Source organism: Rhinolophus hipposideros (assembly GCF_964194185.1).
Source record: "Rhinolophus hipposideros genome assembly, chromosome: 2".
NCBI lineage: Eukaryota > Metazoa > Chordata > Mammalia > Chiroptera > Rhinolophidae > Rhinolophus > Rhinolophus hipposideros.
In genome coordinates, this window is record NC_138048.1 from 50,753,336 (window position 1) to 50,778,716 (window position 25,381).

The following is a 25,381-nucleotide window of genomic DNA, read 5'->3' on the forward strand; positions in this document are numbered from 1 at the left end:
CCGGTCTATTTCACATGAACTCCAAAAGCACTGGTCAGCTGTACTACTCTATACAGGATTTGCCGAATTGTGAGCCGCACAATTCACACATTCATTCATTTAATGACACATAAGAATGAGACCACTTCAAGAGATGTGTTAAGCTAGAGACTTGTCAAAACAAATGGTAAACAACTTTTTTTTTTTTAACTATAGACACTAAAACAAAGAACATTTCACATGGATTTGAGGGGGAAGGGTATTCACCCACACACACATATACAACACAACATACAAGGTCTGACAATTAAGTTCATGATCTTGTTGCAACAATGTTGCTAACCTTTTCTGATGTCAGAGGGATTATTCATTATGAATTTGTACCAACTGGACAAATAGTTAACCAAGTTGACTATTTGGAAGTGCTGAAAAGGCTGCATGAAAAAGTTAGACGACCTGAACTTTTGGCCAACAATTCATGGCTCTTGCATCACGACAATGCACCAGCTCACAAGGCACTGTCTGTGAGGGAGTTTTTAGCCAGTAAACAAATAACTGTATTGGAACACCCTCCCTACTCACCTGATCTGGCCCCCAATGACTTCTTTCTTTACCCGCAGATAAAGGAAATATTGAAAGGAAGACATTTTGATGACATTCAGGACATCAAGGGTAATACGACGACAGCTCTGATGGCCATTCCAGAAAGAGTTCCAAAATGGCTTTGAAGGGTGGACTAGGCGCTGGTGTGAGTGCACAGCTTCCCTAGGGGAGCACTTCAAAGGTGACCGTAGTGATATTCAGCAATGAGGTATTGAGCACTTTTTCTAGGATGAGTTCAGAAACTTAATTGACAGACCTTGTATACACTTAATTGAAAACGAGGCAACTTTCACTGTCAAGCCTCTGATTCTCAGTTCTAATGCTTCATGTTAAAATGGAGCTCATTTTCTGGATGATTTTTCCTATCCTCCCAAAACAAAAAACCTTTAAAGTATGGTACAGATTTTTATATATAAATACGTAAGCATGTGTGGTATATGACTTCTTTTATATCTTTACTGAGATGTTTTATTAGAGTGTGAAACTTGTGTTTTATACATAATCGAATCTTTTAGTGTGAATTATTAACAGTTTTGCAGAGGAAAAAAATCTGGTTTCTGAAAGCTTTGTTAAAGCAGAGAATTCAGTCTGAGCAATCTGTACTTCCCTGCTTACTCTTTCTTGGCAAGCTCTGTCCATGCCAGTGCCGTCTGGTTTCAGCAACCTCAGTGCCAGGAGCTTGGAGTGCAGGCAACATTCTCGGCAGCACAAACAGGATTCGGTTCCTTCATCTTCCAAATAAGAGTTAAACCCTAGCTAGGCCTGTAACATTTAAGTAAGATTTCTCCTTTATAGCTAATAAACTATAAACCAGGGTCTCAAAATAATGAGGACAATTCCAATTTTTGTTAATAACTGAACCATATTGAAGGAAATACAAAGTGTTTAGAGCTTAGTCAAGGGTGAATCAACATTCTCTGACTCCACCCCACTAGCCCAACTGGTTTAAAAAATAATAATGTTATTATTCAGCTGTTTAACATGGTTGTGAGCAAAAGTCATAGTCAAGAGGAAAAGAAGATCAACATGTGTTTTCAGGCATGAAGAATACTTACTTAAAAGACAGGTTTTTCTAGTGTTTTTTACTACATTTTTATCTATAAAATTGTACATATTTAAAACTAAAGCCTTAAAAGAGAATTTTATGGAAAAGAAACAATGTATATGCAAAATTCTAAGTGATTTTGGCTTATTTGCAAAATCCCTTTTATTTTTGGGAAGAAAGTCATTTTATAAAAACTTCCCCTCACACAAATGGTTTTATAACATTTTTACTAATGAAATAAGAAATAAAGTATGAAAACTGCCACAACTATACAAAACAACCATAATTTGCTATAATAGAATATCAGAATAGGTATTCTTTGACTTACTATTTAGAGTAATTTAGAAAATTAAAATAAAATATTGAAAATTGTACTTAAGTTCTTTACTCCTCAAACTCACACTCCCTCCCCATGGCAATAAGATTGGCATTTCCTTAGAGTAAAATGGTGACATGGTGACTAGAAAAGGACACAATTGGATATTTGTCATTCTAACATTTATTCTATACATGCATTTGAAAATGCAAAGGAAAAGGCACCTTAGATAAAAGCATCTGATCACACAGTAAATCTGCCAAAGATGACGAATGTTTAACCTTGGTGTGTACCTGAGCAGTAATTCTGACCCTAAACAAAATTATCAATTAGGATTATTATCTTCAACCTTCACTTCAACTCCTCAGACCTTGTCTCCTATATCCCCAAACATATTATAAGCAAAGGATCTATAATACATTCACAGAAAAGATATAAATCTCCCGTAACTGTCAAAAATAGCAGTCCCAAGGATATTTGCATTTTGACAGTTTCCAATGCCTTAGGCTTAAAGGAATAAAGCTTGAACCAGAATTTCAAAGGTCAGCCTCAGGAAGAAAAAGTACTTTCCCCTAAAATGGTATTTCATAAGCTAGCAGAAGTTAAAGAAACAGAATTAAGTGATAGTCTGTCCAGGCTGAGTTTAAAATTTTTCTATTTGAAAACCAAATCAAGCTAGGTTCTTGGTTTTTAAGAGCCACAGAAGATTTCTTTGTTGGTGGTAAGAGCAGCCAAGCAGGTTATGATTTTTAATCTTGTTGCAAATGGAGGAAGAATGGCCGTGGGGGCTAGGGGACTGGGAGACTGGAGGAGACAGGAGGAGACCTAAAGGGATGAGGGAAGCTATAAGGAAAACAGAGGCTGTTAAGAACTGGTAATTCTTCTCACCACACAAACTTTGAGGATCAGTTCAGAGGTGACTCATTGAAAAATGGATAAACATAGGCAAAATCTTTTTTCCTGTCATATCTATTTCGATGCATTTTTCTAAAAGAGTGTAAAGATAGAGAAAGGTTTGACATGGGTCAACTTTAGGGCACTACCAGCCTCCAAAAATAAAAGCTATTTAAAACATGAAAGAAAGAACAGTAAGGACAAAATAATAAATGATGGAGACCATGTTTGGGGTTCTAAATATATATTCCCAGGTAAGGATAGCTTATAGGTATCTTAATAAGACAAAAATACCTTATTGTCTTAAGAGTCTACAAAGAGAATCAAGAAAATGAAGGAAAATCTAGTCCCCGTATATCAGTTCCTGGGAGGTGATGGGGGGAGGACACAGGACCAATGGGGTAAAACTGAGTTTCTCTTCAAAGGAAAATTTTTTGTGTTAAGGAATCACAGGGACTGGTTTGCCCTGGTTCCTCTCAATTCCTTATCTTCTTCTAAATATACTCTCTATAACATGAGAACTCCAGCCTTTGCTTCAGCCCCTTCTAAATGTTACCAAACCCATAAGAAGGCTTGGTGGCAGAGCAAGAAAAACTCAAAAAGGCCAAAAGATACAGCTCTGTTTCTAGCCCCACTGGGCACTGCTAATGATTTCACTTGTGTACTCTAGAGTCACAGAGACTTGAGCTGGAATCTTGGATCCGTCATATACTATAAATGTAGCAAAGTTTCTTGACTTCTGTGTTTTCTACCACTTCCTCATCTAAAAAATGGTAATAATAATGGCTCCTCCCTTTTAAGATTACTGTGAGGAGTACATGAGATATTTAACAAAACATTTAGCACAACCTGATCTTCAAGACAACCCAGGGCCTAGCACAGTTGTTTTCCCAGTAAGATTACAGGTCTGTGACCAGAATCCACTAAAACAGAATAGAAAATAGCAGAGTACATGCAGTAAGGGCAAGTACCATTTCAACAATCCCCACCTCCCACCTCCATTCCTCCCCCCCCCTCCTCAACTGAGCCTCCTGCAGTTTTTCTGTATTGCCTCCTCTATGTAACCTTTAACAGAGAGCACATCTGATTCTTCCTCAGGGCACAAGAGCATTTTGTATAAAATTCTACAACACTTATTAGAATGTGCTTGTTTATATGTGTTGTCTCTACTATTAGAATATAAACTCCAAGAACTGCCTTATATTATCTCTGTAATTCTGGTACCTAAAAAATCCTGAAGGTTCAGTAAATTTTTGTTGAATGAATGAATAATCGTCAAAAATGTAATATGTATTAAAAACATACAAAAATAGTTAACCACTTCATTTCTCATTATCTGATCAGGTTTTATTATTGTATAGAAATTTAGCTATAAGTCACAAAATCAAAAAAGTTGTTCTTTTTTCCTAATATGCTGCCTAGCATACTTACACTTCCCTTCCATCTGGAAGTGATGAATAAATGTTTATCTAAGAAACCGAAATGTATGGTGTGCATAATGATCTTTGAAAAGTAGAACATCAAAGCATATAGACATTCTGCACAATTAAAGTTTTATTTAAGACCAGCCACATTCATGCTTCCTTGTTCGGAGTAAAGAAAGTTAAAGAAAGTTATTAGGCAGAAAAGGTTTCTTCTTCTACATGACAACTGTCCGAGGATCCCCTTTCATAGGTACTGCATGTACCACGACAACACATCTAAATAACAACATTGGGCAGGTACTTGCTTGAGGACTGAAGAGAAATATGAAGAACTTTAATATTTTTAACACTCCTATACTCGTATTATCACCATCATTCTCAATTCTATTTAAATGTAAGAACCAAAGTTATTACAAATTCACCAACTCTGCGTTTATAATATCACAAAAGGGCAAAACACTGAAAATAAATCTAAAGAAACACTTCTCCATGCTTAGAGATATCAAAAGTTGACAATCTACTAGATCAAGGTTACATATAAAACTTGGTTTTACCTTAGTCAAAAAAAAAAAAAAAAAAAAAACAAGGTTCCCGTAAAATGAGACTTAACTTTTTAAGGTATGGGTTCCTTTATAGTGATCTTCCGAAATATTTGTTTCTAAATCATTAATAACGTAACTGAAAAACTGGGAAGTTTCCAGGATTACAAGTATCAGGATTACAACTCTCTTGATATAGTAAGCTATATACATGAAATAGTAAGAAAAAAAGTGGTATTGCCATCTTAGGGCTTAGGCTTTTGTTCCCCTTCCCCAGACTAATTAATGAAAACGATCCTTTTTACCCACAGTAAACTTGTTAAACATCTAAGGAAACAGTTATTTCACAAAAACTTCCTTTTGTCATTTTAAATATATTTTTAAGTTATTATAAAACTCTATTTCAAAGTAATTTATTGGGCTTGGACATTAAACCTAAGTCTTAATAGTTAACATTGATCTATTGAAGGAAGAAAAAAAGGCTGTGATATACACTCTTTAAAAATTATTTATTTTTTTCAGTTACAGTCGACATGCAATAATATATTAGCTTCAGGTGTACAGCATAGTGGTTAGATATTTATATAATTTATGCAGCGATCCCCCAATTAGTCTAGTACCTATACTATACATAGTTGTTGCAACATTATTGACTATATTCCCTCTGCTGTACTTTATATCCCCATGACTATTTTGCAACTACCAATTTGTATTTCTTAACCCCTTCACTTTTTTCACCCAGCTCCCCAACCCACCCACCTCTGGCAACCATCAGTTTGTTCCCTGCATCTATGAGTCTGTTTCTGTTTTGTTTATTCATTTATTTTATTCTTTAGATTCCACATATAAGTGAGATCATATGGTATTTGTCTTTCTCTGTCTGACTTATTTCATTCAGCATTATACCCTCCAGGTCTGTTCATGTTATCACAAATGGTAAGATTTTATTCTTTTTTATGGCCGAGTAATAGTCCGTTGTACAAATGTACCACATATTCTTTGTGATTCGTACTCTTAAGAAACAAAATAATGAAAGTAACAATAAGTTGATGCTACTCATTGAAAATTCTTCCCTATATCTGAAACGGTAATTTTAATGACCCTAATAAGGGTGGCAACACTCACCAGTATGAATCTTCTCATGTCTCTGTAGCAGGTACTTCTGTATGAAACGCATGTCACATTGACTACACTGAAATGGTTTTTCGCCTTAAAATAATTTCACATCCACAAATTAGTTATTGGATCAAACAGTTTATAGTTACTATTCCTGAAGAAAGATAAATCTCAGAAGCCCAAATTATCCACACATTTTTTTAAAACTGTTCATTAACAGAATTTTACTTCCTCTCGATTTTTCTCCAACATTGTAAAATTCACATTCTCACAATTAGACAAAAATGAGACTAAATCTGATCTATAGCCTTCAGGGGAAATAAATAAAACAATTTAAAACAGAATTTAAAAATCATGAGGCTAGAAAGGACTTTGTAGGTTACCTAGTGTGTCTTAAACATCTTTTCTTCCTTTTTATTTGGAGGAAGATCCACCCACCTTGTTCTCCCATGGCTAACCATCACTTTATGCCCTTTTGCTTCTTTTCTCCAGAACCTTCAGAACTTTCTAAACATCCTTTAAAAAACACCTCTTGTATCTTTAAATGTTCCCTCTCAGCTAGAGACCTTGCTTTTGACGAAAGTATTCTTTGGTCTGTTCTATGTAAAGAAACTTTCCAGAAATCCTGAAACAATTCCTACCTTATTACTTTCTCACCTTCCTTTTTACCACACCTTCTTGACTAGTCTATCCTACATCTCAAACTCTTCACCACTATTTGTGCTTTAACCCTTATACTCCACTTTCTTAAAAATTACTTGTAATTTTCATGCTATTTATTCTAATGGTTTTGTTCTCAGTTCACTATCCTCTCTGGGGATTGTACCACTGTTGACCATACCCTCCTTGGTATTCTCTCTTCTTCTGGCTTCTGGGACAACTGTATTTTCCTACTTCATCAAACCTACCTTATATCTCTGTCTCCTCACCCCCTTAATTAAACCCCTTACATGTCTAGTCTGTTCCCCAAAGATCTGTGATCAGTTTTTAGTTCTGCTCTTCATGTTGATTATCTTTTTTTTCTTTTTGTATTTGACTCCCAAATTCATATTTCAAACTCCATCTGGACATTGTGAATAGAAAAGTAAATGTTGACAGGGTTTTAATAGTACATTCTTTACTGTTTCTCTAGCTAAAAAGAACAAATTAAGCCAAATAAGTGTCCAATTAATTTTGCACATCCATGCTAATTGTTTTCTCATTTAAAGTTTTTCCTGGTTTCCCTCTAGCCTATGAAACCTCTGATTTGAAATGACAGGTTAGCTATGGTCTTAGGAATGAACGACATTTACACAAAGACGAAAATAGCAAAGATAATTTTAATGCCCATAAGCCCATTTTAATTCAAGAAATACCTGTATGAATGAAGACATGTCTCTGTAAGTGATAGTTCGTTCTAAAGGCAGCATTGCAGTGCTCACAAACGTGAGATTTTGGGGTTTTCAAACCAAGTGATCCATCCTCATTTATTGTAAGGATCTAGTTTTAAAAAGGCAAAAACAAAAGAAGTTTTAAAAACATAATACTAATTTATAGAAAAAAGATAACATCTTTTAAGGCAAACAATAGTCACCAGAGATTATGAAATATTTTTTCCTAAATAATTTTGAAAAGGCTGTTAAAATAATGTATCATTAGTTGTAGAAAAGTACAGGGTGACTGAGAATGGGGAAAGATCACTAATCAAAACTTGGAAGCTGATTAAGTAAGATCTCAGTACTCAGCCCTTTCTCTCCACAGCTGATGTCTATGTAATAGACTCCCTAAGTGTTCCCTGCTAGGGTGAATATAACTTTATTTTCAGGTTCAAATTCTCACACACGCAGGACAAAAATCTTATGTTTTAAGCACGGTGTAAATATTAATCAATATAGGACTGGTTAAGTAAGTTATGGAAAACGAACACAATTAGTATCATGTGGTTGTAAAGTAAAATGAGAAAGCTCGATATGTACTTAGATGGAAAGAGCTCCAGGATTTACTAAGTAAAAAAAGCAAGGTTTAGAATCCAGTATATAACTCTTCTAATTTCTTATACGCAAGTACATATAGGTATATGTATTTGTTTGTATGTGCATAAAAACTATTTAAGAATGATGTATCTAAAATGTATATAACCTCAGTTGTGATGGCTGGGAAACCTGGCAGACAGCAGAAAAGGTGGAAGAGACATTTTACATTGTACATACCTAAAACACTTTTCTAAACCTTATAAATGTTTTAACCTTATAAATCTATTACACTTCCTTTTATTTTTTAAAGACAAGAAAACTTAAGTTTTCAAGTCATCCTAGGGCAAAATTTGGAATCTGGTTCAGTCCAGGATTTCTAAGGTTACTCTAAGACTACTAAACTACTATTATTAAGCATATTCCTAAAGATATTTGTTGCATAAACAAATTAAAGTGGGTATGGAGAAGCAAGATAGATAACAAAGAAATCAACCTTATCATCTTGGGCTTCTTGAGGTTGAGTTTGTGGGCCTGGTCTGGACAGCACCGGAGAAAAGCCACATTTGGGCTTCATGTATTCCAATTTATCAGCCATTTGTTCAACGTGCAACATTAAACTGCCTCTTTCATCACACTTATGGCAGAGTGATAATAATAACTGATCCCTTTTTTTCATTATTGAGAAGAAAGATGGAAGAACACAACATGAAGATAAGCAAATAAAAATAGGAGATAAGATCAGGAGGACCAGGGCTAGTGAGAAGCAAACAATATTGGCGGTTGGGGCAAACAGAGTGGGAGCTAAGAAACTGTCCCACACAGAGTAGAGAAATCTAAGAAACATCTTAAGAAATACAAAGGACTATGAAAACTGATTAGGGTCTGTAAATACACAGCTAAGACCTCTTCTCAAAACTAGAAAAAAGGAGGTTAAAAAAATAAAAAGGCTTTAATTATTTTAAATATTTTTTTTTACTTTAAATTTAGGAAGACAACTCAGCCTATACTGTATGTAAATCGATAGCAATTATTATGCAAATTATACAGGGCCTTTGGTTCCAGGCAAAATGCCAGGGTGGCCAACAATGCTTCCAAGTCTATGCACCAAAGTCATAGAGGGAAACATTTGGCAAGAAAATGGAAGTGGGTGTCACAGCTTCCTGAAGAGTCAGTGAAAATGGAAAGTTTCATCTCTGGCCATTCAGTTTAAAATTTTTTCAACCCCTCCAAGTCACAAAATAACATGCAAGTTACCATTGTGCGAAACGAAACAAAAAAAAAACCACAAAATCTTTTAAAATAGGATTTAAAGTATTTCTAACAAGAAAATATTAAACATTTTATATAAAACAGACCTAAAAACAAGATAGTACCAGGTTGTTTTTTCACATATATTGATAAATGAGAAGATCCACCTGCCAAAAAACATGGCAGCTCAATAGCTTTCTGTGGCATAGCAACTGCAAGGCTTTCATAAGGAACAAATCTGGCCTAAATTACTTAATGTGAAACGGATGTAATCCTTGATTGTACAAAGCTCTCTTAGGAACAGCTAAGGAATTCTAGGTCATTGTTTCCTGCCACTGGAGGTACTGCTGCCTTTCATTGTGAATTCAAGCCTTAATTCAAGGTGGATTTTAGGGATGAAACAGGGAACACTGGCTTATGAATAGCAAGCTGAAACATCTAACAGATATATGAAGTTCAAAGACAGAAAAATCAAATTCTTAGGCATTTTACATTTAATTTTGTTTTCTTTTTCTTTTATTTTCTAGGCCAGAGTAACAAACATCTTTGTATAAAGGACACAAAGTATTAGGTTGGTGCAAAAGTAATTGCAGTTTTTGCAATTATTTTCAAAATAAACCGCAATTACTTTTGCACCAACCTAACAAAATTCATCTTGCCTCACAAGATCACAAGTGGCTCTTTCGATTTGTAATCTGTTTTAAATATAACTGCCTGATTTTTGTGTTTTACTCACCTGATAAACCCAGGGTCCAAAACAGTGTCCAGAATATAGTGAGGCTTTATAACAGTCTATTGGTGTGGCTACCCCTATCCATACCATACATCCGCACAGCTCACCACTTTATTCTTTTTAAAACTTTTTGCAAGAAGGAATACTTTTCAATTTTTCAAAGTCACCAAGTCCCTTAGTGGAACAGAAATGGCACATCAATGCAGGCAAAATTTTCTTCCTTAGTATATAGACTTGGCTTCTTTTTTCTTGTTCACAACGCCTTTCAAGATCTTTTAGAATTGATCTACCAGTTAAGTGTGTCTGCCTTAGACATTAGCAGTCTGACTTGATACTAGTGCCATAAAATATTTTTGCTTTTTTCTTCCCCTTCAACATATGAACACCACAACAGCAGAATTTGAAATTTCAAAGTTTAAATCCTAAGGTGCTTCTTATAATATCTCCACGTGATTTATCTTGCTTGCCTCCTGTCACTGCCACTTTTGTAGAAATACGGTATAAAGACCAAGCAGATTTTATCAAGAGTGGAAAAATTAGTAGTAGTCTAAATAATGCTCAACATACTTGACTTTTTTCTTAATTGTTGTTTAGTAAATTTAAAACAGATTTTTTTCAGTAAATATTTTCAATACCAAATGGAACTCCTCCCCTAACCGGCCCTCTTAATCTCATGGTCCATTAGTAGTAGATATATTTTTTTGTTGAGCCAAACCTGTTCTCATATATATATATATATATATATATACGGTTATGGTTATCTTAAATGATATACCAGTTTTCATCAGGCAAAGTACTAAGCTCTGTCTATTCAAGTCAGCCAGTCCTCACCGGTCACTGCCGCTGAATAACTGAAACCTGATACCCCTCAGTGAGCAAGTTCTGCTCTCTTAAAAAGCAGACAAGATTTTTTCCACTCTGTACTACGTATACTATATCTACTATGTACTACTGAAATTATTAAAGCATATTTTCAACTAATGATTATAGGTTACATTCTTAAATCAATCTAAATCAACTTCTAAACCACTAAAACCCCAAGGACAACTTAGAGGAGTAGTTTAAACATCTCACCTATTATGAGTTATTTTACTGAAACTGGGGATGGGGAATGAGATCTTCTAAAATTCTCTTTACTCCCCAAATTCAATTAGAAATGGAGGAACAGTACAACCCCAAAGACATACAACGAAATAGCAAAGTCGCCCAGAGCAGTAACACCACAACATTTTGACCATCTTAGTTATTGCTAACATTCCACCCTCATTGTCACTTCCTTTCATTCTGCAGGATTTTTATTGTCTTCCAATTTTACTTTCACATATTACCAAATGTCATTTTTAAATGGCAAACTTTTCTGCTGTGAGCAGCCGACCAATGACTGGCGACCGACTGCCGCAGCCAGCGGGGAGCGCAAGGCTCAAAATACCAGCATGGGCCAGGGAGCTGTGTCCTACACAACTAGACTGAGAAATAATGGCTTGAACTGGAGAGGGGAGGAGGAGGAAGAAAGCGGGGTGGGAATGGCAAGCTTTTGGCAGTGCCAGCACACGAAATTCACTGTATCATAAGCACAGTCCAGTGACGCTCAGCATCGTGACCCTGAGTTTTAGACAAGGTATTTCTCTCACATTTACTAAATATCAAGCAAAGAAGTATGTGATATTTTTTAAAGAAAGACTTACATCAAAATATTTTTAAGTTAGGGTTCAGTTCTGTGGAAAACAGTTTACCCAGAATTTGTAATTCCCTGGGAAAATTAAATATTAATAAATTCTGTTACTAATTTTCTTCATTTTTCTCTTAAGTACTATTCTATGTCTATTCCATCTTATAATCAGTTCTTCATCTTTAAAGCCACTTCTTCCGCAATCAGGTTACCATACAGGACAAAGTATAAGTACCTAGTATATCTATTTCTCTGTTGCTTTTAATTAAATTTTCCTCACTTTTTATCATTTAATTTTAAATTTTTTGATATCAAAATTGCAAATCTTTTCTGGGAACCACTGGTATATAATATATTGCCAGGAAAGGATTCTCTATTATAATTTATAATCAATTTGACTTGTGGAATATGCTCTTCCTTCCTGAGTTCGGCACAACTTTGAATAATCAATTCCTATTCAGACCACCCTAAGTGTTAAAACAAGCAAACTCAGTTCCTTTCTTTAGCACCTGATAAGAGATCCTGGCGTATCACAAGCACTACTTGCTGAGAATGAAAAAGGAGATACATTTCAAAATTAAAAACTACCCTGCTCTATCCCATTCAATTACTAAGGAGTTCGAAAGGCCTATAGAATGTATACAATACTGGATTAGGACGATGTTGTTATATTTTACTGAAAAGGATTCTTAGAGTTCATCAATGTTAACAATCCTCATTAAACCTTCTGTGGTGGAAAATATTATCTCCTAATCAATCAACTAGCAGGTCAACAGCAAAGCCAGGTGATTAAATACCTCATTTCTCCAGAAACTTCTAGTATCAAGACTTAAGATTTACACAATCACCTTGGACTCTTTAAAGTATACATGAAAATCTCCTGAATAAGAATCTCCAGGGATGGGACCTCGGTATTTATAAATGGAAAAGCTCTATAGGTGACTCTAATGCAGAGAGCCAGGAGGGAAAACCATGAATGCATGGAAACTGAATTAGGTCAACTGAGACTTTTCACACATTTCTAGTAACTAGTTCTCTGTAGTCCTAATTCACAACAAGACAAAAACAGATTCAAAGGGGCAACAGAATGTGATGTCAAGTGGCCACATACGTATAGCCATGTAAAAATGAATAGCATGTCATTAAGGAACGAGACAGCTAAGCTATTATAAGCAGTTAAAAACCAAAATCTAGCAGTCAAGAATTTTCACGGTTAAGGCGGGGAAAGCCCTAATACATCAGTCTCCCAGAGGGCTTCATTACAATACAAATGGGTTTGTTGTTGTTGTTTTTTTAATGTTTACAACATCAACCCTAAGACATTAAAAGCTGAATCATGTTAAAATGCACTATATTTGAAAAGAAAACCCATTAAAGATTTCCAACAAAGTAAATTAAATTTGACATTTAAAAACGGGGACTAGCATTTATTATGTGAAAAATTTATTTGTATAAAATAGCTTATTACATGACAGAATCAAATAACCTGACCACCCTCTAATTCTAAAGACATGATGCCAAATGTATTCTGGCAATTTTCAAGTATCAAATGTACCTTAAGAAGACTAGGCTTTGCCATATGTCAAAGGCTCAAAAAGCAATTACTGCTTAAAATCCATGGCAGCTAAAGATGACCTAACAATACAGTACTACTCACCACAAAGCTTATCTTGAAGGGAGCCACATTTATATGAATATATAAGCTCTGATATTTTTACTAAAAGTCTATCACATTACTTTAGTTTTAGACAGATCCCCAATCTAACATGACACAGTGGTGACATATATTCAAAATACTCCAATGGCAAAATTCAAGATTTGTAAAAGGTATTGAGAGAGAGTGGAGACCTCTGGCATAATAAATTGTAATTCTTTGAGAAATTTCAAGACAACTTTAAGGAATTTAAAACAAGCAATACCATTGATTAATAAACACAAGATAAGCTTTTGTTGCTCTTCACATGAAAGGGTAGGAAGAGTTACTTTAATGAAAAATCAGAAGTGTAAGTTTTTAAACATATGCCTGAGAAAACATAAAATAACTCACTTGTTATGTCTCAAAGTTCTAAGACTCCAGACACAAAAACCATCCACCTGGAGATTGCAGACCTGTGTGTTAAAAACAGTCCACAACCACTCTCCGTCGTTACATGTTAACGTGTCAGAACAATTTAAAAACTGTTTTTGTTATTCTAACACCCCTGTCTGCCACATATTATTTCTGCTCATTTCACCATCCTAAGAATTCCCTGAAAAGACTGCCCCAAATCATTTTCTTATATACAATATACTTGGAATAGGCCAAATCTGTCATCTAGCAACTACAGAGATATATAAATACTTAAAACTCTTAGAAATATTATAATACATTATAAATGAATTTAACTATCTCAAATAGACAAGCAAAATACCTTAAACTCTATAAAAATCTGATCTGTATTTACAAACACCTAGAGCATACCACCAAGTAACACCCTACTAGAAGATAATAATCTGAGTTTTAGTCAGAATTTCAGACTATATTACACTCAAGAATAGTACCAGAAAAATATGGCAATAAAATATCAAGGAAAATGTAGAACTTACATATATAATTGTGTTTCCCCAAAAATAAGACCTACCCAGACAATCAGCTCTGATGCGTCTTTTGGAGCAAAAATTAATATAAGACCCAGTCTATTCTGTTCTGTTCTATTCTATTCTATTCAATCCAGTCTTATATTATAGTAAAATAAGACTGGGTATTATATTATATATTATATTATAATTATATAACACCCCGTCTTATAGTAAAATAAGATGGGGTCTTATATTAATTTTTGCTCCAAAAGATGCATTAGAGCTGACTGTCTGGCTAGGTCTTATTTTCAGGAAAACACAGTATGTTATTTTTAGCCTTGAAACAGATTAGTGAACCCAAAGTAACATAATCAATCACTATTAGAAATTAATTTTTTCCTCTAAAACTGGTATTATTCTATAATGAAGAATTTGATTTATTCATTAATATAAAAAGCAAAACAATGAAAAGTACCATATAAATTGCTCAGAAAAACATTCACCCCAAGAAAAGGGAAGGAGGAAGGGATGGAGAGATTTCACAAAACATGAAATATAAAACATGAAATATAAAATTATGGGGAAAAAAACAAGATTAGTATAACCAATAATTAAATAAATTAAAATTTAAACTATATTGATATACTCATCTTAAGCCACAAAAAAAGAAAAACTCTCATACTCAAGGCTGATGAGTGTGTAGACAGACACACCTTAGGTCCACTTCAAGAAGCAATGTAACTGGCACATTTCTGGAAGGAGTAACATTAATAAACTTTTTTAAAAAATCATGCATTTTGATTCAGTAGTGCATGAATATATATATACAAATATTTAAGTGCAGCATGATTTAAAATGAAGGTAAAGAGAATACAATTTTCAAACAAAACAATCACTGAATATGTGATACATCAAAAATAATTTATTATGCAGCTAATAAAATTCTTATAAAAACCATTAATGACTTCAAATGTAAAAATAGTTTACACCACTTTAAGTGTTAAAAATATGGAAAATCTATCTGTTGCTCAATCCATCCATCCATCCAAATTTGAAAATAGAAAGGGAATATGGCAGAAAATTAAGGAAATGCGACTATGGGTTATTTCAGTTTCTATATTTTTCAAACTTTTCTATAATAGTCATCCTTATCTATCCCAAAAGTAGTGGTATGTTGGTATGTAAATGTTTAACAACAGATTAAGGGTCAGGGGGTTGGAAACTGCTTATTTCCATGGTATAAATATTCTCACGATGGCTAATTTGAAGCTACCAATAGTTTTAGCACTGTCTTGCAAAATTCCTGAAAACTTAGCAATCAATTCTGGCAAGCCAGTATAAGCTGGCTCAAGTACACCACTGAGTCCAAAAATACATCAATAATGATAATGATTATGATTTAAATCACAAATGCAAGAACAGCCATCAAAATTAAAGGGTCATGTTATATGTAACATGATCTTTTTAAAAAAGCCTTCTTTATTATATATGAGAAAACAAAACAGAAGATGAAAAATAACTATATGTAAATACACAGCACAGGCTTCCTAGGAATACCAAAATGTTATATATAGTCTATTATTACTGTACTGATGTGGGGAAAAAAGGCAAGCAATTCCTAATAACGTTTAGTGGGTCAATTGTTTACTAATCCATTCATTCACCCAAAAAATATTTACTGTGGGTCTATTATGCCTTCTATCCCAGGCTCTTGGGATGTAGCTGTGAATAAAATAAAGTCCCTGCCCTCATGGAGCTTACATTCTATTCTAGCACAGGTATCCCAAAACCGTTTCCTGATGAATAATTGGTATTGAATTTTCCTAAAACCATAATATTAAAATAAGTAAAACTAATATGAATGAGAAGCAGCGCACTGCATTACCATCTGTCAGTTTTTAAACAAAATAGAGATACAGGGAAAGAAATTTTGTTTTTAGGAAAAAGACACGGTGAAAGAGAAATGGAAAAATTGAAAGCAATAGCCCACCACCTCCTTCACCTCCTGGTGAAGCTGATGCAATTTCCAACTTTGCTAGGCCACGTTAGACTTTTAGGGCTGCCTTGTGCTGTCCAGCCAGGTTCCTGCCGTAAGATTAGGATTCTAGTTTAGGATTAATCGTTTGGGGACCACCACCTTAATATATTCTCTTACTTTTGCAGGAGAACGTTGTTTCCGTTTCTTCTTTTTCTGTAAGTCGACTGGCTCTCTGATTTGTTTTTTGTCTCTCATCAGTTGCTCAGACACGTCAGTAAAAGTAATTTCCTGCTTTACACTTATCTGTTAAAAAAAAAACACACCAATTTTAGAAGTAAACAAAAGTCCACTGCACGTTTAATCCTTTGCTACAACCTACATAGGTGCTCCCATGATTACATGTTGTCCTAGTGAACAGTGTTGAAGAGTTTATCAATAGGCGACTGAAAAATAAGAATCAAGGGTACATAAACTGAGAGATAAACCAAGATTTTACAAACACCTATCTGGAAAAAGTGGTTAAAGAAGTCTTGGAAAAAGATGGTTACAAGACCTACCAGAATAAAGGAGAAGTCAAGAGAGTAACATCAATTTCACTCCCACATTTAAGGAAACTGATGCTGAAGTTAAAAGCATAAAAAAAGGTTACATTCCAAAAGTCAATAAAATATAGGGGGACAAAAAGGATATTTAGACTTCATGGTAGGCTTTCTCTCAATTTACGAAATACCAGGAAAACAACACAAAATTCTAAAAGGTAATCTCACATCAAAAGAAAGGGAAGACAAACTAACAATGAAAATTTAATTATCTTTAAGCTCAACACTTTTTTTCCAGCCTCTACAACAAACCATCACCAAATTGCATCTGATTTTAGGCTGCTGTTATGTACAAGATGTGATGCTAACTACACAATAAATACAGAAATACAATAAGAAACATTAAGATGTCAACAATGTTACCCATCCTTAGATCTCAGTTCTCACAGTTGCTGGTCCTAAAAAAATAAAAAATACACCAAGGTTCTACAACCACTGATGGTAACTCAATTCTCATTAGAACTGGTGGTGGTGCTCAGTCATCCGCTCCTCACTGCTGCATTTTCAATCTATCTTTGAAGAATCTTAAAACTAAGAAACTTTGACTCAACAGGCTATGAGACACATGAGAAATTCTTGACCTTTCCATCATGTGAGGACACAGGAGAAGTCTGCAACCTGGAAGGGGCCCCTCACACTACCCTGCATACACCGTGATCTCGGACTTCCAGCCTCCCAAACTGTGAGAAATACACTTATGTTGCTTATAAGCTTTTTAAAAAAAAATCCTTGATGATAATCCAGGAAGTACAATGAACTAATGGCTACATTTTTTTAAAACTACACTTTTAAAAAGGTGCAAAAAACACAAACATCTTCCGGGTTTGTAGTGTCAAGTTGGGAGACAGAGCTGTGTAAAAGGGGTTCATAAGGAAATGCAACATAAGCCAGGTACTTCAGACTGACAAAATAAGGAACTGGAAGTTTTCATAAATTCCTGAAATGTAGGCATTGTAAGAATCACAAATCAAGGAGAACAATGGCATAAAAACATGATGTTTTTGTAAATGATTATTCAGGTAATAATTCTATCAGGTTACGGAATAGTACTAGTGACCACTCTTTGTGGCTCATTTTGGTATTATTTAGAACATAGGATAGAATGGTAAAATTACCACCACCAAGGCTTTGGAATACAGACATGTCACCATCTCTGAAGTGATGTTTACTAAAATACAACTACTTGGGCTGAAATGAGGGAAGGAAAAATAATAGACTGTCTAAGCAGCTATTGAATTTCTGTCCTATTTCACAGGAGCATCGAAAAGTAATTCCAACAGATATGTCCAACGCTTATAAAGTGCAAAGAAACCACGAAAATGTAGCATGCAGCAATAAGAAACAGAGGAATACTTTTTAGCAAAAGTGTCGAGTGCAAGACAAATGCACAAGTAAGTTCTGCAATCAGCAGCTATTCACAAACAAGGAAGAGCCTTTATATGCAAACAGAGAAAAAGATTAATGTACCTGAAACTTTTACTTATTTCCATGTATACGCAAAGTGTTCATATTAGTACCTGGACTTTTAACATTGGGAAAGCACAGACCCAAACCCAGCAGCATCAGCGGACCACGGCAGTCTGATTCCCACGTCATATCTACCTTCTACATTCATCTAACGTCCTCCCCAGCACCCTTACACGATGGAAGAGTCCAGTGCTGCCATGCTTCCTCACCCCTTTCCACATTCCAAGCTGGCTCTTTCCTGCAAGTTCTAAAACACACCTCTTAATTATTCTGATGTATTCCTCATTTTTTATCTTTATTTTCCCAACCTTAAAGAGGTCTCTATATATTGAAAAAATATTTCCCTTGACTCTGATAACAAGCCCAGAACTCAGAATGATTCTTTTTCAAGACTTATTTCACTATTTCTGGCCCCTAAATAAACCATCTATTCTACTTTTATATTTAACTATTTCATGCACCTATATATTATCTTGATATCTGAAAATAAGACATTCTTCTTTCGTTCAACAGCTATTAACTGCCTGCTATGTGTTAAACTCAGTCTAAAATAATACAACAAAAGCTTTCAATTTACTGAGATTCTAATACATGCAGAGCATAATTCTAGATATTGAGAACACATTCTAAATATAAGTTCTCCTTTTCAAAGGTCTTAAAATATGTAGATGGAGAATTTTGATGCATTACCCAAAAAAAACCAGAACAAAACAAAACTAATTCAAGACAGCAAATGTCAGGCTCAACCCAAATGAATGGTAGAAGGAATAAGGGCAGAAATCAAAGTGAGAGACTTGACTTACGGCAGAAGACTTCATGGATGAAACGAGACTTAGGCAGAACTGCAAGTTTATCATAGATACTCCCCCTTTTATTTTTTTCTTCCAAATCTGCTACTCTTCTCAACTTCTTTCTTCCAGACTCAATATTAGTAAGTGATATAATTTGTAAATGTAAATTTACCTAAAATGTTGCCAGACATATATGCAGTGAATAAATATCTGATTTGGTTTGCAAATTTTGGTTTCCCCTCTACTCCCAACTCCCAAATAAGAAGGTAACGCCTTAGAATGAAAATGTTGAATTCTTCCTTCTCTTCATTCTCCATATCCTACCATCCATATCCAGGGGCATCCAATCCACTCCAGTTAATCTTATCAACCTCACTGCTTTAGGGAATTATTATCTCCCCAAAATATTCCTCCATGTATAAGTTAATATAAAACTGTTTCCTTGTCATTTCCCCAATGAGGGATCTACAATAGCTCCTTGTTGTCTATGGTATCAATTATATTCTCCCCATCTCAGCTTTCAAGAGTCTTTATTATCTACTTGACAGAAAAGACTTAGGTCACTTGGCAGAAGTATCTGTCCCTACCAACTCCCCTCTCCATTTCTGGAGCCGCATGTTCCTTTCAATTTTCAACTTGAATTTTTGGTATTCTCACTCATCTTCCCATCACTGCGCTGTGCTTTCCTCTTTACTCTGTACTACTGATTCCATTCCTACCCATCCCCAAGCTTCTGGTGCTTTACCTCCTCTCTAAAATAATCTGCCTTACTCCACCAGCTACTTCTCTGCCTAAAATCCCACTTAAATTTCCCCTATAAGTTCTCGTGGACAAAAATTCTTCCAACATCTTGCTGTTATGACCAAACTTTTTGAAAGATTAATTGATAGTAAGCATATAGACAAAACTGCTCCAAATTTAGAGAAATGGTTATTCCGAGAGTAAAAGCAGATAAAAAGAATGTGTTTATCACCAGAAGGAATCTGCTCCAAAATATTACCTAGAAAACAGGTTGAATCAAGGTGATCACAGGTATAATAAGTGTTTAAATGTAAAAAGAAAGATATAACTAACTGTACTGCAAACATATTGTCTAAAGAAAGAATTTTAGCAATATTTGGGAGTATTCATGGAGTCCAGAAAAAAGAGAAATTTAAGACCAAGTGTATTCTCTGTGTGTGTGTGTGTGTGTGTGTGTGTGTGTACATGTGTATTTCCACAGTGGTTTTGGCAAGAACAGTTAGATGTAACCAGTCCACAGGAAGAATTCAAACTCACAGCTCACCAAACCACAGAACGGGACTGGGCAGAACGGCAGCACTCTGATGGGACAGGCCTTTCTGTGAATCCTGAGCCATAAGCCGCCCTCTGCCTGACCCATGTTTGCATACAAAAACGTGAAAGAAGCTACATTTGTCAGGGTTTGAGCAAGTCCAAGCTATCCTTTGATTTTTGAAAAAGTTCAGGGACCCACAGCTCACAACAAACACTCTAGCCTACTCCCTATGATATTTCTCACTATCAATTTGCATTTGGGTAACCATATCACCGTCTTATAATTTAGATAACTGTAAGATGAAGCAGACAAAGGGGTCAAGTTATCTTACCTGAAACAGTGCTGGCCACCCCCATCCTACCTGGAAATTCTCTCCTTTCAATTTCCATAACATCATGATTTAAGTTCTCTCCTATTCCTCATAGCAGTCCTTTTGAATCCATCCTTCTAGTATGTATATACCTTTATTTTGTAAGCGTTTCAGCAAATCTACACCAGTGATTCTCAAAGTGTAGTCCAGGGAATCCTGAAGGTCCCTGACACACTTTCGGTGGTCCATGAGACAAAAAATGCTTTTATAATAATACCTGTTTGGTTTTTTTAACGCTCCTCTCTCCAAGTATATAGTCGCATTTTCCAGAAGCTAACTAACATGTGATGACACCACAGACTAAATGGATTATTAGCATATATGAGAATCAAGTTATCTTTTAATAAGCCAGGCAATAAACAAATCTGTAAAATTGTAAAACAAATTCTCACTAAATTCTTTATTTTAGAAAACAGAGTTACATTTCATTAAAAATAAGTTATATGTTAACATAAGAGGATTTGTTATTTATAAATTAATAAAAATTTAAATTTCTCAAGTTTTAATTTCTAACATGGTAAATATTGACACATATAACCACCATAAACAAGAGCTGTTAGGAATCCTCAATATTTTTTAAGAGTAAAGGGAGACCAGAAATTCTGAGAGCCGCCGATCCAGGAGCACCTTAACTGTATTCTGCACCCCCTTCCTCTTCTCCATTCAACCTTTTTTAATACAGATGCCTGGGCCCCTCCAACACAGTGCATTAGTACAGAAGAGTGTGCATGTGCAGGGGGGCAGGCATCCACGCATTTCTAGTTCTACGTGCTGCGATCGACAAGAAGCAATGACATCCAGCACACCAGTACCCAGAACTTAGTTTCTAAATATCACTATCCAAATAAAAGGAACTGGGACTCCTTCAAGTGACTGATTCCAGAGTTGGGGAAAGGGAAAATATATAAGATGACTCTGGAGTATCTGTGGTGAAGCATCTTGTGGTGCCTGAAAAAGGACCAGCGCATGTCAAAAGGACACAAAAGCCAGTCTAAATGAGCTCCTAATGGGCAAAGCTAGAACATTTCAACAACAAATAAATCACAGGATTGGATTGTAACTCATAGAATAAAATGAATATCCATACTGACATAAACTGAAAAATATAAATGGGAGAGAAGGGCAGCTACAACTAATAAAGTATAGAAGGAATGAGAAAACTACAAAATCATAATTTGGCAAACACATTAATGCAGGGTCCACGGATGGATGCTAAAATCAGCAGGTAACAATTTGAAGAGAAACAGGATATTTAAACAGGCTCAAAGTATCTCCTCTAAGGTATGTGTCAATTACAAAGTGAAAAATAATGCCTTTACATTGGAGAAAACTGGCAGATATCACCTTAACAAAGTATCAAGGTTAATATCACCAGTAATAAGACATATCCATACTTTGTATTAACTGATACGGTGCACTGAGCAGAATCAATTCCGTGGAACTGTGAAAAAATGCAGTGTCAGTGTAACCATGAGAAAACATTAAACGCAAACTGAGAAATTCTACAAAATAACTGACTAGTACTCATCAAGTCTCAGATCATAAAAGATAAGGAGAGACTAAGCAACTGCCACAGAATAGAGGAGACTCAAGAAGACAGGACAACTAAATGAGATTATGGGATTCTGAATTGAATCCTGGAACAGAAAAAAGACATTAGGGAAAAAAAAATTAAAATAAGGTCTGTAAAACTATTAGTTAATAGCATTTTACCAACATTAAGTTCCTGGTTTTGATAACTGTACAATGGTTGAGTAAGTTTTGATATTAGAGGAAGCTGAGTGATGGGTTTATGTGAACTTTGTACTATTTCTGCAACTTTTTTATGAATCTAAAACATTTCAAAATAAGAAGTTAAAAAACTACTCTAAATTTGTATATTTCTAACTACAAAAAATATTCAGCACTCAAACTTATCAAATTGCATCATGAATCATGATGCATCAAGTATCATGAAATATGTGTAGATTTTTTGTGTATCAATTATACCTCAATAAAGCTGTTTTTAAAAATATTTAGCAGTTATATGATAGTCTACAAATTTGTGATTCCTCCTCCTCAGCATAATAAACTAAGACATACCTAATATTTACCAGGTATGTGCCAGGCACTGTCCGAGATGCTAGAAGATAGTTGGGGGGAGGGCTGGGGGAGTGAGGTACATGGCCTCTAGTCTGTACTCTATTGCATTTAATTTAATCTTACAATAACTCTGGAGGTATTTTCATCCTCTTCTAAAACTAAAAAAATTAAGGCCCACAAAAGTTAAGTTACTTGTCTAAAATACCATTAAGAAGGGAAACCAAAATATAAACAAATCTTTCAAATCTAGCAACTGAGATCCTAACTACTGTGATCTGTGAATTTTTCTTTTTTTTTAAATCCTTAAATTGCCAATAAGAAAACTAAGACTTTAGGGAGGTGTCTTACCCAAGCTATTAAGTTTCAACACTGGGACTTAAATCAAGATCTTAAATCTTTTAATCCACTGTTATTTCCATTACTACAACTGCTTAATAAATCTAAATTATCCAAACTTATTTAAAAATTATTTTTGCATAAGTATATTTTATTTTTCCATATGTGCACTGTAGTTTGGTTACTACCAGAATATGGAAAGAATTTCTAGTGGTTCTATTAACATCTACTACTAAAGAAAAAAAAAAAGAATTTTTAAAATAAAGTGGACAAAACACCAACAATAGTTACGTGAAACGTAAGACTTTGAGCTTCAATCCCACCTCTTCCAACTACTATCTGGGCAAACTTGGCTTCCAGAAGCAGTATGGCAAAACAAGAAAAGCACTGGGAGTTAAATGAAACACAATCTAATTCCATAGTAATATTAGCAGTGTTAGGCTAAACAACTAAAATTTAATCATTTGGAACTTTCTTCACCTGAAAAATTGAGGAAATGATCCTCATGGAATTTCTATAGAGTTAAGAGATATACATAAAGCATTAATTGTAGTGCATAGCAGTATACAGTAGATAGATTGATGACACTTATCATAATCATTTCCTCATTAGTTAATTAGTGGTAGTAATAATATCCAGCTCATACACATCAAAATATCAAATGAGATTACATGAAGAGCACTTTGAAAACCACCAAGTTCTACACAAATACTTATGATTATTATTATACAATTATAGATGTGTAACTGCTTAGATATAGAGGATTACCAATTTCTACAAAACATCTCTTAGACATTCTATTATCTAAAACTCAATATTGCTAAAAATAAATCTTTCCTTTAACACCAGAACCTCCATCCAAATTCCCTGTCTTTCAATAATATGCTGTATTATCTCAATCTCCTGTCTAAGGACATCTTTTCATTTTCTTCTCCACTCCCTACCCAAGACCAAGTCCCGTTGTCTTTCTCAACATCATATACAAATTCAGAAATTGTATTTCATATTTCCTACTTTAGATCATTTATAAAGCTATTAAGTTGGGAATTTCATATACTATCAAAGGGAGAATAAACTGGTCAACTTTTGTGGACTACAAATTGGCCAATATATACTAAGAGCTTTAAAAAAAATCTAAACTGAAGAAATAATCTCACATGACAACGTCTACATATAACATCACAGTATCATTTATGTGATAGTAAAAACAGTGCAAACAGTCTAATATCTAATAATAGATAAATTACAATACAGCTATATGACATATAGTTAGAAATCTTACTTTTGAATAATATTAATAACAGTGTAATGCTCATGATTTAAGGTTAACTGATAAACATGTAATATGTAGATAAATATACTTTTACAATTTTATACAAACATACAAATACATATGCAGCAAATGTCAAACAAATACACACACACACACACAAAAGTAAACACTAAAATGCTACCAATGAAATGTCAGTAGTTATTATTCTAGAGTAGTAAAATTACAGTAAATTTTCTTCTTCATAGTTTTAAATTTTTTTACATTTTCTCAACAAGTATGTTACTTCATAATCTTAAAAAAAATTAAGTCCAGTCTTAATATAAATCCCTACGACTAATGAAAGAAAACACTATCATCACCTTAATATACTAAGTTGTTCTAAGAACTGAAACATTAAGCCAGCAAAGTGGCTGGCTTATAGCAAACAATTTCTATAAGTGAAAAAAAAGATATCAAATAAATCTTGATACCTATCTCACATCAGCAAAAATCAATTCCAAATGGTCTATTAATCTAAATGGGAGAAGTAAACATAAAAGCGTCTAGACGTTAACAAAGGAAGATAGATTCATGACCTTTGGGCAGGCAGAGAATTCTTAAACAGGATACACAAAACACTAACCAAAAGTAAGACTTATAAATTGAACTTTATTAACATTAACTTCTGTTTATCCAAAGAGTGGCAAATCAGAGTGGAAAAGATAACTGTTATATATGTGTGTACATATATCTATATATACGTTTATGTATATACACACACATATACATATATACATGTATCAAACAAAAAATCTACTACAAATCTGTAAGAGAAACAACCTAATTTTTAAAAATGGGCGAAGGTAAACATGCACTTACAAAAAAATAATATCCAAATTGCCAGTAAACATGAAAAAGGTACTAAATTTCATTAGCTATCAGTGAACTGTAACCTAAAATCACATAGCAATACTGTTGTCAAACCACCAAAATGACTAAAATTAAAAGGACTGACAATACCAAATATCAAGAACATGGAGTAATTAGTATAAATTGGCAAAACCACTAAGAAAAACTTTTGACAGTATCTACTACAGCTGAACATATGCATACCAGCAAATTCAATCCTAAGTACATAACCAACAGAAATGAG

General features: G+C 34.4%; 1 protein-coding gene across 6 annotated transcripts in view; it reads right to left on the minus strand.

Annotated features, from left to right (window-relative positions):
* The window catches only part of ZNF148 (zinc finger protein 148), a 103,892-nt gene that overhangs the window by 16,051 nt on the left and 62,460 nt on the right, over nt 1-25,381 (minus strand). For 5 of the 6 annotated variants that reach the window (XM_081030146.1, XM_081030147.1, XM_081030148.1 and 2 more), the window contains 3 exons: nt 16,233-16,358; nt 7,272-7,395; nt 5,926-6,009 (listed from right to left, as the gene is read on the minus strand). In XM_081030146.1, the coding sequence (XP_080886272.1) occupies nt 5,926-6,009; nt 7,272-7,395; nt 16,233-16,358 (334 nt within the window). Of the gene's footprint in view, nt 1-136; nt 1,345-5,925; nt 6,010-7,271; nt 7,396-16,232; nt 16,359-25,381 lie in introns of those variants that run through there. The other variant, XM_081030151.1, reaches the window with a different exon arrangement.